Source organism: Pelophylax lessonae (genome assembly GCF_965119305.1).
Source record: "Pelophylax lessonae genome assembly, chromosome: 7".
Lineage (NCBI taxonomy): Eukaryota > Metazoa > Chordata > Amphibia > Anura > Ranidae > Pelophylax > Pelophylax lessonae.
The window spans coordinates 269059317-269071897 of record NC_138774.1 but is presented as its reverse complement, the minus strand read 5'-3'; the positions used below and the strand labels follow the sequence as shown (position 1 = coordinate 269071897).

The window sequence follows — 12581 nt, the reverse complement described above, 5'->3', positions numbered from 1 at the left end:
TATAGGCATAGCTAAATAATCCAAACATTTCAATTATTTAGCTATGCCTATAGACACCTTCATTTTTTTGCTCTATCCCAATTTAAACACCTTCTATATATTTATTAGCTCATATCTCCCTAGGCCAGGGATGGGGAACCTTGGCGCCCCAGATGTTTTGGAACTATATTTCCCATGATGCTCATGCACTCTGCAGTGTAGATGAGCATCATGGGAAATGTAGCTCCAAAACATCTGGGGTGCCAAGGTTTGCCATCACTGCCCTAGGCAGTGGCACTATCCCTTCTATTTTTAAGAAAATTGTTGTCTCTAATATAATTTGACAGAAGCTGGATAAAAATAAAGATGACTAGGTAAGTAAAACAGGAAGAAGACTAGAGTGAATGGTGATGACTCAAAGTAGCATACGATACCTTTAGGATAGAGTTGTCCTGTCTGGTATTCCGTGTGTCATATCCTTCCAGAAGGCAGCAGCGTACTGTGGATCCAGAACCCGCAAACTCAGCCAGGTTCAGGTCAGCAAAGCCCAGCTGTAAAGGAAACCATAATGATTTCAGAGAGAGACACACAGCCAAGATGGAGGCACACAGGCTAAGAATAAGGAATGATGGGAAAATGACTGCAATGCACACACTTTGTATTGTTATATAGATAGGGAGAGGATAGCGCCACAACTATTTTCCACTGTTCGCTCCCTGCCAGTGCCACAAGTTCTGCATCTTAAAAGAAAGGAAACAAATAAGCACTTTTATTGCAGTGTTTGCCTGCGTCACATGGTGGTGTTGGCAGGGGGTCCGTACATACCATCACAGTGTCAGGAAACCCAGAGAGGAAGGGGCCTAACATGGAAGGATGCTCAGCCCACAGTGTCCTTAAGGCGGCTTCCTCTGCCGTGTGCTGACCTGGCTATTCTCACACTCTACCAATGACCGTGTGATACTACTGGGCTGATGTCCGTCATGTGATGTATTGTAGATTCTTTACAGCTCTTCTGCCATGTCACGATTCCAAAGAAGCTCTGACTGCCTACCTGAAAATCTGTAACCTAATACATGGGTATGAATCAACAAATACCTTCCTGAGTTGTCAGGCTGCTGTGTTTATATGTAAAGCATCTCCTGAACTGGACCCATAACATTCCACAGGATTTAGCCTGGGCATTTGTGAACATTTACCAATTGCATTATTATGAGTGTAAACATAAAAAAAACAACAAAGAAAACCCCTGTTTTCCCATAAATATAAAACCTGATGTCCCCAAGTCCCCTCTTGTGACCTAAAGCCTAGGTATAAGAGATCACATGGTCTCTGCTGACCAGGGGCATTGTGGGTGCATTCATGTCACTGGAGTAGTTTACACAGGGCTTCCTCAGTTCTGGTGGATTAATGGAGAAGTGGTGGGGCTAAGGAAAAGCAAGCATGGCTGATGACACATGGGCTAGTGACAAATCACCAGCTGAAAGAGAGCTTAAAAAATGGCCGCCTGTGTATCCCATGGAATTGCTCCCGTTATAGGTCGCTCTGTCGCTGAATAAAACGCTGCTGAATCTGATGGGAGCAATTACATAGGGACAAACAGGCAACCTCTTAGCAATCCTGCCATTGCTGTTTCTGACAAACTATCAGTGCAGGATGGCTACCGTGCTTCCCCGAAAAGAAGACCGATCTCAGTTTTCTAGGATGGCTGCAATTTAAGCCCTGGTTGAAATCCTTGTAAAATCATGTAATCTGCGCTGTAAAAGTATTATATAATGTCCAGCGTGTGTCTGTATGTAACATAATTGTAGAAAATACCTTATTTACAGCACCGCTGGGCGCTCATGTGACCCACCGGAGCTCTCCTCCTCCCAGCTGACGTCAATGGCCCCTCCCCCTCCAGTGCTCGGCTGACGTCAGCGGGGATCCCGGCATCTCCCTCGGCAGTGCTCGGAGCAGAGGCTGACGTCAGCGGGGATCCCGGCATCTCCCCATGCAGTGCTCGGAGCGGAGGCTGACGTCAGCGGGGATCCTGGCATCTCCCCATGCAGTGCTCGGAGCAGAGGCTGATGTCAGCGGGATCCCGGCATCTCCCCCTGCAGTGCTCAGGGCAGAGGCTGACGTCAGCGGGGATCGTGGCATCTCCCTCGGCAATGCTCGGAGCAGAGGCGGATGTCAGCGGGGATCTCGGCATCTCCCCCTGCAGTGCTTGGAGCAGAGGCTGAAGTCAGCAGGGATCCCGGCATCTCCCCCTGCAGTGCTTGGAGCAGAGGCTGACGTCAGCGGGGATCCCGGCATCTCCCTCGGCAGTGCTCGGAGCAGAGGCTGACGTCAGCGGGGATCCCGGCATCTCCCTCGGCAGTGCTCAGAGAAGGAAAGAAGAGCTCTGGCGGGTCATGTGAGCGCCCAGCAACGCTGTAAATATGGTATTTTCTATAACATTACATAAAGACACACACTAGACATTATATAATACATTTACAGAGCGGATTAAATGATTTTATAAGGACCTTTAGGGAGAGGGGGAGAGAAGACAGGGGGCAAATAAGACATCCCCCGAAAATAAGCCCTAAAGCATTTTGTGTACCTAAAATTAATATAAGACCCGGGCTTATTTTTGAGGAAACACGGTAGCAGCAGAGTCACCCTTGTGTCATCAGCCTATAGGCTGCTATGGAAGGGAGCATGAAATTGAACCAGTTGGCTTGACCTGGATATGTTTGCGTACAGTCAGGATGGAGGGGAAAAAACACTAGAGTTTGATGAAAGATTTATTTCCCCTATCTTACCTTTGAAAACGCTTTTCCACCCTTCAGTTCCTGCAACAGGAAGAGATAGATTGTTATTTCCATTCTGACGCCATCGAGCAGACAAACAGCAACAATTAGTGACAGAGATCTGTGCAGTCAGCTCCCCCCCTAATCTCTTCATCCCCAACAATTATCAGAGATCACTGTGGCCATTAAAGGGTTAAGACTAGTATTATCTGTGCGCACTGCGGCCCACATTGCACATCCTGCATCACACCGACTCAACCCACATCTCACACGCACAGCATCTTCTACAATGCCTCCTACTCATCTCATCCCACATCACTGAACACACCGCAAGCCCCACATATAGTCTGCAGACACAATACTTCATTAATAGCCCTCGCACAATTATCAGAGCGTGCCGCATCTTCTATCATACAACAGGTGTAACCTCACCAGGGAAAATAATATGGTCATATGATTGTGAAAAAATTAAAGTGTACTGAACTTCTCTTATTTCCTCTATTTCAATTTGCTAAAATATACCTTTTATGTGATATGTTGATGAAGGCAAACAAAACTAAAAAACTTGCCAGTGAGCTACATCATTCCTATGTTCGCTACCTCTACTGTTAGGCATTGTTCCCAGTTCTCTATGCAGACTACAGAACACCTCCCCCAGTGCTATGGAGCAGGGCTGCTGTTAGAATTTATACACCGTTCCTGGCGGGGCCCCCCAAACCCTGCCCCCACCCCTCCAAGATGCAGCGGAACAACGCCACTGACTTAGGGGATTGGAGGACCTTAATTATGAAGAGCATCTGCAATCGCTTGATTTATTCTCCCTGGAGAAGAGACGCCTGAGAGGGGACATGATAGCAATTTATAAATACCTCAATGGTGATCTCAGCATAGAAAAAAAGCTATTCAGTCGAAAAGATTGCATGAGGACTCGAAGGCATACAATGCGATTAGAGGAGAAGCGTTTTAACCTCAGGCAACGCAGGGGGTTCTTTACTGTTAGGGCTACAAGATTGTGGAATTCTCTACCACAAGAGGTGGTTTCTGCGGGAAGTATGGTGGCTTTCAAAAGACTCTTAGACTTACATCTCAAGGATCAGAACATTCAGGGGTATGAGAGATGATTACCGTTACACACACCTACACAGGTTGAACTGGATGGACTATTGTCTTTATTCAACTTCACCTACTATATACCTATGTAACTTTATCCGCCTACGGCCCACAAATTAAGGAAAAAGTCGCTCCTCTGCTCCCACCTGGTCCTCTGTTGACATGATGGGTCCCAGTGAAATGTAATTTAGGACAACAACAAGAGAGGGGCGCACCGACCTTGTGCATTTCCACTAAAAAGTTTATTAAAATCCAAATAGGTAGCATACTTTATACTCACATACATAAGATGTATACATGCAGTAGGAATTGGGAACAAGTCGCCTCCAGACCACTTCTATACTGCTGGATGGCGTCAGTGATAATTTTGGCTCTGAGGAAGAGAGTTCTCCCTCGAAACGCGTAAGCCAGGTCATTGTGGATGCCATCACGCCATCCAGCAGTATAGAAGTGGTCTGGAGGCGACTTGTTCCCAATTCCTACATGCATTTACACATCTTATGTTTGTGAGTATAATGTATGCTACCTATTTGGATTTTAATAAACTTTTTTAGTGGTAATGCACAAGGTCAGTGCGCCCTTCTCCTGTTGTCTTTCAGTGTTTTTCGGATAGCCTTGGTCCTGAGGGGGCAGCAAGACCACCTATTTTTGTGCTACAGAGACCATTTAGAACATTTACCTTTCCGCATACCACTTGAGCGCAGGAGAGATACTATTTTTGAAATGTAATTTAAGCCCTGGTAAGCAAGTAGAAGCGGAGGGTGTGGTCTAGTAAAATCAATGTGTTCATTTAGGCAGAAATGAACATTAAAAATGCCCCAGGCCCCCCCCCCCATTTAGCTGATGAGGCCGGGGCCCAGTACAACAGGACTAGTTGTACTGCATTATCAGCAGCCCTGCTACGGAGACAGGTAAAATCCTTTTCTCCAACATGTTTAGGAAAAGAAAAGGTTCACTTTAACCACTTCCCGCCCGTCATATAGCAAATTGATGGCCGCAAAATGGTTGCCTGAATGGTATCCTGGCTAGGCGTCATATGACATCCAGCAGGACAGAACCCCCAGGGGTCACTCTGACACACTGCATCTCCGATCCCGGTAAAGAGGCTATGACGTAGGCTCTTTACCATGTCATCAGCTGTGTCCAATCACAGCTGGTCACATAGTAAATAGGAAGTGCTGTTGATCGTCTTTCCTCAGTTCGCGCCTGACAGGCGCAAGTAGAGGAGAGCCGATCGGCGGCTCTCCTGACAGTGGGGGGGTCTGTGCTGGTAATCAGAGCATTGATTAACAGTGCAAACCCTTGGGTAATGCCACTGGAGCCACCAGGGATTGCCCACCCATGGCCACCAGGGATGCCCACCCGTGCCACCAAGGATGCCAATCAGTGCTCAGGGAGCCTGTCAGTGCCCTCCTCATCAGTGCTGCCCATCCTTATTATTATTATTTATTTCAGGTACTTATATAGCGCTGTCAATTTACGCAGCGCTTTACATATACATTTCACATTCACATCAGTCCCTGCCCTCATGGAGCTTACAATATAAGGTCCCTAACTCACATTCATACATATACAGTAGGGCCAATTTTATACAGGATCCAATTAACCTACCAGCATGTCATTGCCATCTATCAGTGCCACCCACCAGTGCCCATCATTGCCATCAGTGCCACCCACCAGTGCCCATCATTGCCAATCAGTGCCATCTATCAGTGCCCATAAAATGCTGCATATCAGTGCTACCTATCAGTGCCAATCAGTGCTGCATATCAGTGCCTCATCATCAGTGCCACCTCATCAGTGCCTCTCAGTGCAGTCTCATCAGTGCTCATCAGTGCAGGAAAAAAAAACGTATTTATTTACAAAATTTTATAACAAACAAAAAAACTTTTTTTTTTTTTTCAAACATTTCGGTCTTTTTTTTATTTGTTTAGCGAAAAAGAAAAAACCTTGCGGTGATCAAAATACCACCAAAAGAAAGCTCTATTTATGGGGAAAAAATGACATCAATTTGGTTTAGGTACAGCATTGCATGACCGCGCAATTGTCATTCTTAGACCCCGTTCACACTGGTCGCCATAGGTCGCCTGCCATAGAGAAGCTGTGGACCCGTTCTAATAGGAGCGACACAAGTCGCTCCGACTTAGAAAAAGGGTCCGGAGCTTCTTTGGGGCGACCCGGAGCGACCTGCATTGACTTCAATGATATGAAGTCCGTGCCAGCCGCTCCGAGGTCGCGGTGCGAGCTGCGCACCGTGACCTGTGAGGTCGCCCCGGCAAGTAGCGTCGCCCCAGTGTGAACGGGGTCTAAATGCAACAGCGCTAAAAGCTGAAAATTGGCCTGGGCAGGAAGTGGGTGAAAGTGCCCGGTATGGAAGTGGTTAAGAGAAAACCTGTAGTGGTGTTAGGTAGCAGCCATTGCGGACTTTCTTTAGTGAGTTGCTGTTTGTGCTGATCCAATGGCTTCAATACTTTCTGAGTCATTTACTTGGAACAAACAAGTATAACCCAGAAATGTCAGAGTGATGTCTGAGCTCCTAATCTGCATACTTGTTCTGTCAGTGAGAAGTATTGAAGTGATCGGTGTGACAGCCAGATGTCAGCAATGACACCCTTTATGATTTCTTAGTGCAGGTTTAATGAGGGAAAGAGTAACCTGGAAGCCTGCACAAACACTTCAAAGCCATGTAAGTGTTATTTATAGTATATGTATAAATTAAGTATTTGTTGAGATGTAAATATAATCTGCCAAGCAGACTGAAAGATTGTAGATATTTGATGATTATGTGATGCTTCTAACTCATTCGGAAGAAATGTGTTTTTGTTTAAGTGGATCTTGTTAAAAGAAAATCTGTTTTAAAAAAAAAAAAACATGCTGCCACCACTATGTACTGCAATCAGGAGCGGATTGTTAATGACATTTTTTCTAAATTAAAATAAACATGTTGTGCTCACCTGCTCTGTGCAATGCTATTGCACAGAGCAGCCCAGAACCTCTTTTTCTGGGTTACCCCAATGACAACCCTTCCTCTTCTGTGTCTGTCCCAATAACAAGTGGCTTGCTACAGGGACAGATGTGTGGGTTGGATCTTAAGCAGGACTATGTGTGTCTGTTGGGACACACGGTGCAGCTGGGCCCCACCCCTCACTCTCTGCTCACAGGATTTGACTGACAGCAGTGGGAGCCAATGGTTTCTGAAGCTCTGAGCAAAGCTTGTGAGAGCCGGGAGAGAGGAGAGAAGATCAGCAGACGGGCACAGTGCTGAAACGATACAGGATTCAGGTAAATATTTGGGGGGGGGGGGGGCACAGCAAATGGCAAAACATTTTTTACCTTAATGAACAGAATGCATTAGGCCTCTTGCACACTGCAGCTTGAAAAAGCGCAGTACGGCTTTTTTTTTTTCTACTGAGCTAAAATACAGCCCATTCATTGTAATGTGCCGTAAAACAAGTGCCGTGCATTCTTCAGTAAAAACAAAATAGAAAAAATTTGCATTTTAGTATGCGTAGCATACTAGCACATTATGAAATACTTCCCTTAGAACGAAGCCCAACACAGTCGCCCGGACACCGCTGAGGGAGCGGACATGTTCCCTCTGCGTCTCTTCCGGGTTCGGAGGCTCCGGCGCTGTGAGTGGCCGGAGCCGCGATGACACCACTCCTGCACATGCGCGTGGGAGTTCACTTTCCGGCAAGGAGCTCTGAAGGTCCAGCAAGATACGCCGGGACATTCAGAGCGCATGCGCCGCTGCATGCAGGGTGAATATCTCCTAAACCGTGCAGGTTTAGGAGATATTAATTTTACCAACAGGTAAGCCTTATTATAGGCCTTATTATAGGCTTACCTGTAGGTAAAAGTTAAAAAGCGGAGTATACTACTGTACAGTACATTCAGTATAGCTGAGAGAAATTAACCTGCTACATTTTTTTGGTGACACCTTTAAATAATGGTGTGCCCCCAAAATGTTTGCCTGGCCTCAGCACAGGAGACAGGCTCACATTAATGGCACTTTCTATTAATCCACTAAGAGGCAGAGAGGGGCTGATCCAGCACTCTGCAGTCCGTGTTCCCGAGGAACAAGTGACAACACGGCCACTCTATAATATAATTGAAGCGAGATCCCACAGGCCTGCTGGCACAGCTCCCTCCCTGCCCATGATGTCATCTTGTCATTTTAGTTGTATAACCCCTCAGTGAACAATTACTTGGTCTCAGCATCATACTAAATCCTTGGACCATACGCGGAGATTATACAGCTTAGCAGACATAATGGCCTCTTCAAGCACGCACCACATGACGCCCCCCCCCCCCCCCGTGTGTCACAGTTGTCATCTGCTCACCTTCCGGACGGAGACTCTACAGATGCAGGGGTCCAGCACGCCAGTGGCAGGGTTGGCACTCATTTTACAGACAAAGTTCAGTTTCTTCGCCCAGCGAACACAGTTTTCCTGAACCTCCTCCCTGATTGCGGGGAAACAAGGGGACAAGTTTAGTCTCATCAAACACGAAAACAGATTATACTTATCATACAACAATGTCAATACTGCAGAGAATAAACATTCTTACATACATCACATTCATTTCACAAGAAGTCCTGCTGCAGGACAATACATAAAAAGGGGCGGAGTCTGCAATTTTAAAGGGTTTTTTTTTTAAAGAAAGAAGTTTTTTTTTTTTTTTACCTTAATGAAGTCTCTGCATACAGTTCTCTCCTCCACCCCTAAGGTCCCCACTTATACACACCTGAACCCAATCTCAATCCAGCGATATGCACAAGAGCTGTGTCTCTCTCCTTCCTCATTGGCTCAAAGAAATCACCAGTAGAGAGGAGGAAGAGGGGGGGCAGGGCCAAGCCATGATCTAAGCATCAATGGAGGAAAGCAGGGCTTGGGAGCGAGGTCGCACGCACTCCTTCATAGCAAGCAGCTATGGATCGCCAGCCACCCGAGAAGAGAAGGAACAGAGCCGCTATGTGCAAAACTATTGTACAGGGGCGCCTTGGCAAGATGCCTAAAATTGATCAAAAATTGTATACAGGCCAGCAGATGGATGAAGCCTGTCTTTAGTTACATTACATTTCATTGTGCACCATTACGACTTTCTAGTCACTGACATCCTAACAACCAATGATGTCATCAGTTGATAAGGAGGATGTCTGTCGCCTCCACAGCATGCTTGTCTGACCCTCCTTTGCCTCTCTCCCTCAGCCCTGGGGTCACATTAGTTGACTGATGGAGATAAATTGAGGGGGGAAGAGAAACATTGGAATACTAGTCAGTACCAGTGTGTAAGGGTGTTTTTGCTTTGGAAGAAAAAAATCACCTCTAACATCGGATGTCCTACATGTGTGGATGTTGCTGCATTATGTAAAAAACTATTATAAAAGTTTTTTTACATTTTTGAATGGGGTGCCTCAATACTGTCCATAATTTTAAAGGGTGCCTTGAGATTGTCTATACGTTTAAAGGGTGCCTTGAGATTGTCTATACTTTTAACCACCTAAGCCCCGGAGGATTTGGCTGCTCAAAGACCAGGCCCTAGTTTGCGATTCGGCACTGCATGACTTTAACAGACAATTGCGCGGTCGTGCGACGCTGTACCCAAGTTAAATTTATGTCCTTTTTTTTCCCCACAAACAGAGCTTTCTTTTGGTGGTATTTGATCACCTGTGCGATTTTTATTTTTTGCGCTATAAACAAAAAAATGCGACAATTTTTAAAAAATAACAATATTATTCACATTTTTTATATGAAATTCTCAAAAAAAAAAGTAAAAATCAAAATTTTTTAACATTTTAAGGCAATTTGTTTTCTGCTAGATATTTTTGGTAAAAAAAAAAAAATCGCAATAAGCGTATTTTGATTGGTTTGCGCAAAAGTTATTACTACGGGAAAGATTTAGGTCATTTTTATTGTTTTTTTTTTAACTAGTAATGGCGGCAATCTGCGATTGTTTTTGCGGGACTGCGACATTGCGGCGGACAGATCGGACCCCTGACTGACATTTTTGACACTTTTGGGGGTACCAGTGACATTACTACAGTAATCAGTGCTATAAATATGCACTGTTACTGTAAAAATGACACTGGCAGGGAAGGGGTTAACTTTATTGGTGATCAAGGGGTTAAGTTTTCAAGGCACCCTTTAAAAGTATAGACAATCTCAAGGCACCCTGAGTGCCTTGATTCTAACTGCTAGGGGGCGTGGCTAGTGAAGTAATCACAGAGACATACGATCCTACATAGCAGGATCGCATAGCCTCGTTCATTACTGTAGTGAGAATGACAGACGGCTGTGTGTACATCAGCCGTCTGTCTTTCTCCCACTCTTGTGGGAGATCGCGAGTGGCCGGTGGACATCGGAGCCGCCGGTCACACACGCTGGCTAGGCAGGGAACGAGCGGGGGCAGGAGCACGCCTCCGCCGGCGCGCGCTCGCCCCCTACAGGCTCGTGGGCTAGCGACGTAGTACTACGTCACTTTGCCCAGGAGAGGTTGACTGCCGCAGTAAATAGTCGTGCGGCAGTCGGCAAGTGCTCAAAGGGTGCCTTGAGTGTGTCTATACCTTTAAAGGGTGCCTTGAGATTGTCTATACTTTTAAAGGGTGCCTTGAAATTGTCTATACCTTTAAAGGGTGCCTTGAGGTTGTCTATACTTTTACAGGGTGCCTTGAGATTGTCTATACTTTTAAAGGGTGCCTTGAGTGTGTCTATACTTGTAAAGGGTGCCTTGATATTGTCTATACTTTTAAAGGGTGCCTTGATTGTGTCTACACTTTTATGTTTCAATGTTTTTTATTCGATTTTTTGTAAGAAAAAGATATAACAGCGCACAAGGATGTGTCTACACTTTTAAAGGGTGCCTCGACTGCAAAAGGGTTGAGAAATACTGATCTATCCTATTATTAAAAGGCAGAAAGTATGTTGCAAATATGATCTACAGTGCATGCTGGAGCCTGCAGTAGCTTCGGCTTGGTGTAGCGTGCAGCTGATTTGGAAAGGAAACGACTGAAGCCACAGATCTGTGACAATATCCTGGGGAGGTACGGCTTCCTCTATCTACCGGGGGGGGGGGGGGGGGCCCTACACAACACCTGATGTGGTTTTCCTTTTAGAAACTATTCTGTAGAAAATTACCAATCATGCACTGTGATCTATGTTCCAGAAAACGCAACTACTATTTTTGTTAGATTTTTTGAGACGTATTATATTAACGAATATGTAAACCCAAGAACAAATATAATATATTGCAGCTGACCAGTCCTTACCTGTGTTTCAGTTTGTTCTTGGGTTTAGATTATTATTATACAGGATTTGTATAGAACTAAGTTTGTGCATCACATTACAGAGAGAGTACGGTTACAATTCAAGGCAAGAGGTTATGAACAATCTGCTGGTATGAGCTTACTTTAAGGCTCCGTTCAGTTATATGCGATGGCGGTTTTAGCGCGGGAGTCCGGTACGGTTCTGTTCACCCGCTCAGGTGCAAATTTTTTTTCTGAAAATGCACCTGAACCGGACTGAAAAACGCACAGGCCTCTTTTTAAAACTACACTGTGGTCGCCCCGCACATGTGTGAACCAGCTGCGGTGAGAAGGCTGCCTGTTCACATGTTATGCAAATTGGATGTGGTTCAAAACACCCGATTCACATATATGTGAACAGAGCCTAGGGCCGCTTTCTCACGGGCGGATCCACTTGGTGAACGCCGCTAGATTAGCAGGGATTGCTCGGTTGATCCCCGCCGAGCAGACGAATGACAGGTCTGTCTCTGCTCACAAGGCAGAGACGGACCTGTCAGAGTCCTGCTCTCCGCTATGGGGAGATCGAATGAAAACGGACAGCATGTCCATTTTTATCCGATCCGACCCGCTGGACAGATGGCGAACGTATCACCACCCGTCTGTTTTCAGTGGGTCTTGTCGGATATGATGCCAGACGGGTGTCAGCTGACATCCACCTTCCCATAGAGGAGAATGGGTGTCTGATCGTGTGAAAGGGGCCTTAAAAGGAGTTGTAAAGACAGAAGGTTTTTTATTTTAATACATTCTATGCATTAAGATAAAAAGCCTTCTGTGTGTAGCAGCTGCCCCAGAACCCCCTCATACTTACCTGAGCCCTGTCTCTATCCAGCGATGTCTACGAGTCCCTCGGCTGTCCAGGACCCTCCCTCCTGATTGGCTGAGACACAGCAGCGGCGCCATTGACTCCCACTGCGGTCAGTCAAAGTCAGTTAGCCAATCAGGAAAGAGTGGGGCGGGGCCGAACGGCAGCTCCATGTCTGAATGGACACACAGAGCTGCAGCTCGGCTCGGGTTCCCCCATAGTAAGCTGCCTGCTGTGGGGGCACTCAACAAGAGGGAGGGGCTAGGAGCAGCGAAGAGACACTCCTGTAATCTGTTTTCAGCTGACAGTGGGCACTCTGCCGGTCCAAGCTGGGGAATGATCCCGACTTCACAGTCGGGATCCATCCAGATGCCTAGAGTGGCAGCTGGCTCAGCATCTCAGTGAGCGCTGGAGGGGCAGAGCTGAGAGCCGGTGACAGTCAAAGCTCTCTGCTCAGAGTGGAGAAGAGAACAGAGCGATCAGCAATCATTGATCTCTCAGTGCAGATCTGGTGGGGGACAGATGCAACATCTGATCTATCCATTTCACATTTATATTAAAGCGGAGTTCCACCTGTTTTTTTGTGTTTATTGAAAGTCAGCAGCTACAAAAA

At 46.2% G+C, this 12581-nt stretch overlaps 2 protein-coding genes across 2 annotated transcripts in view; both read right to left on the bottom strand.

Annotated features, from left to right (window-relative positions):
* Positions 1–12581, bottom strand: part of DPM2 (dolichyl-phosphate mannosyltransferase subunit 2, regulatory) — a 235994-nt gene that overhangs the window by 160616 nt on the left and 62797 nt on the right. The gene's annotated exons all lie outside the window — the stretch shown is intronic.
* EEIG1 (estrogen-induced osteoclastogenesis regulator 1) overlaps positions 1–12581 on the bottom strand; it is a 98143-nt gene that overhangs the window by 27617 nt on the left and 57945 nt on the right. Inside the window, exons 2-4 of the mRNA XM_082264712.1 lie at positions 8207–8327; positions 2766–2795; positions 414–530 (exon numbers count right to left, since the gene is read on the bottom strand). Of these exons, the coding sequence (XP_082120838.1) occupies positions 414–530; positions 2766–2795; positions 8207–8327 (268 nt within the window). The remainder of the gene's footprint in view (positions 1–413; positions 531–2765; positions 2796–8206; positions 8328–12581) is intronic.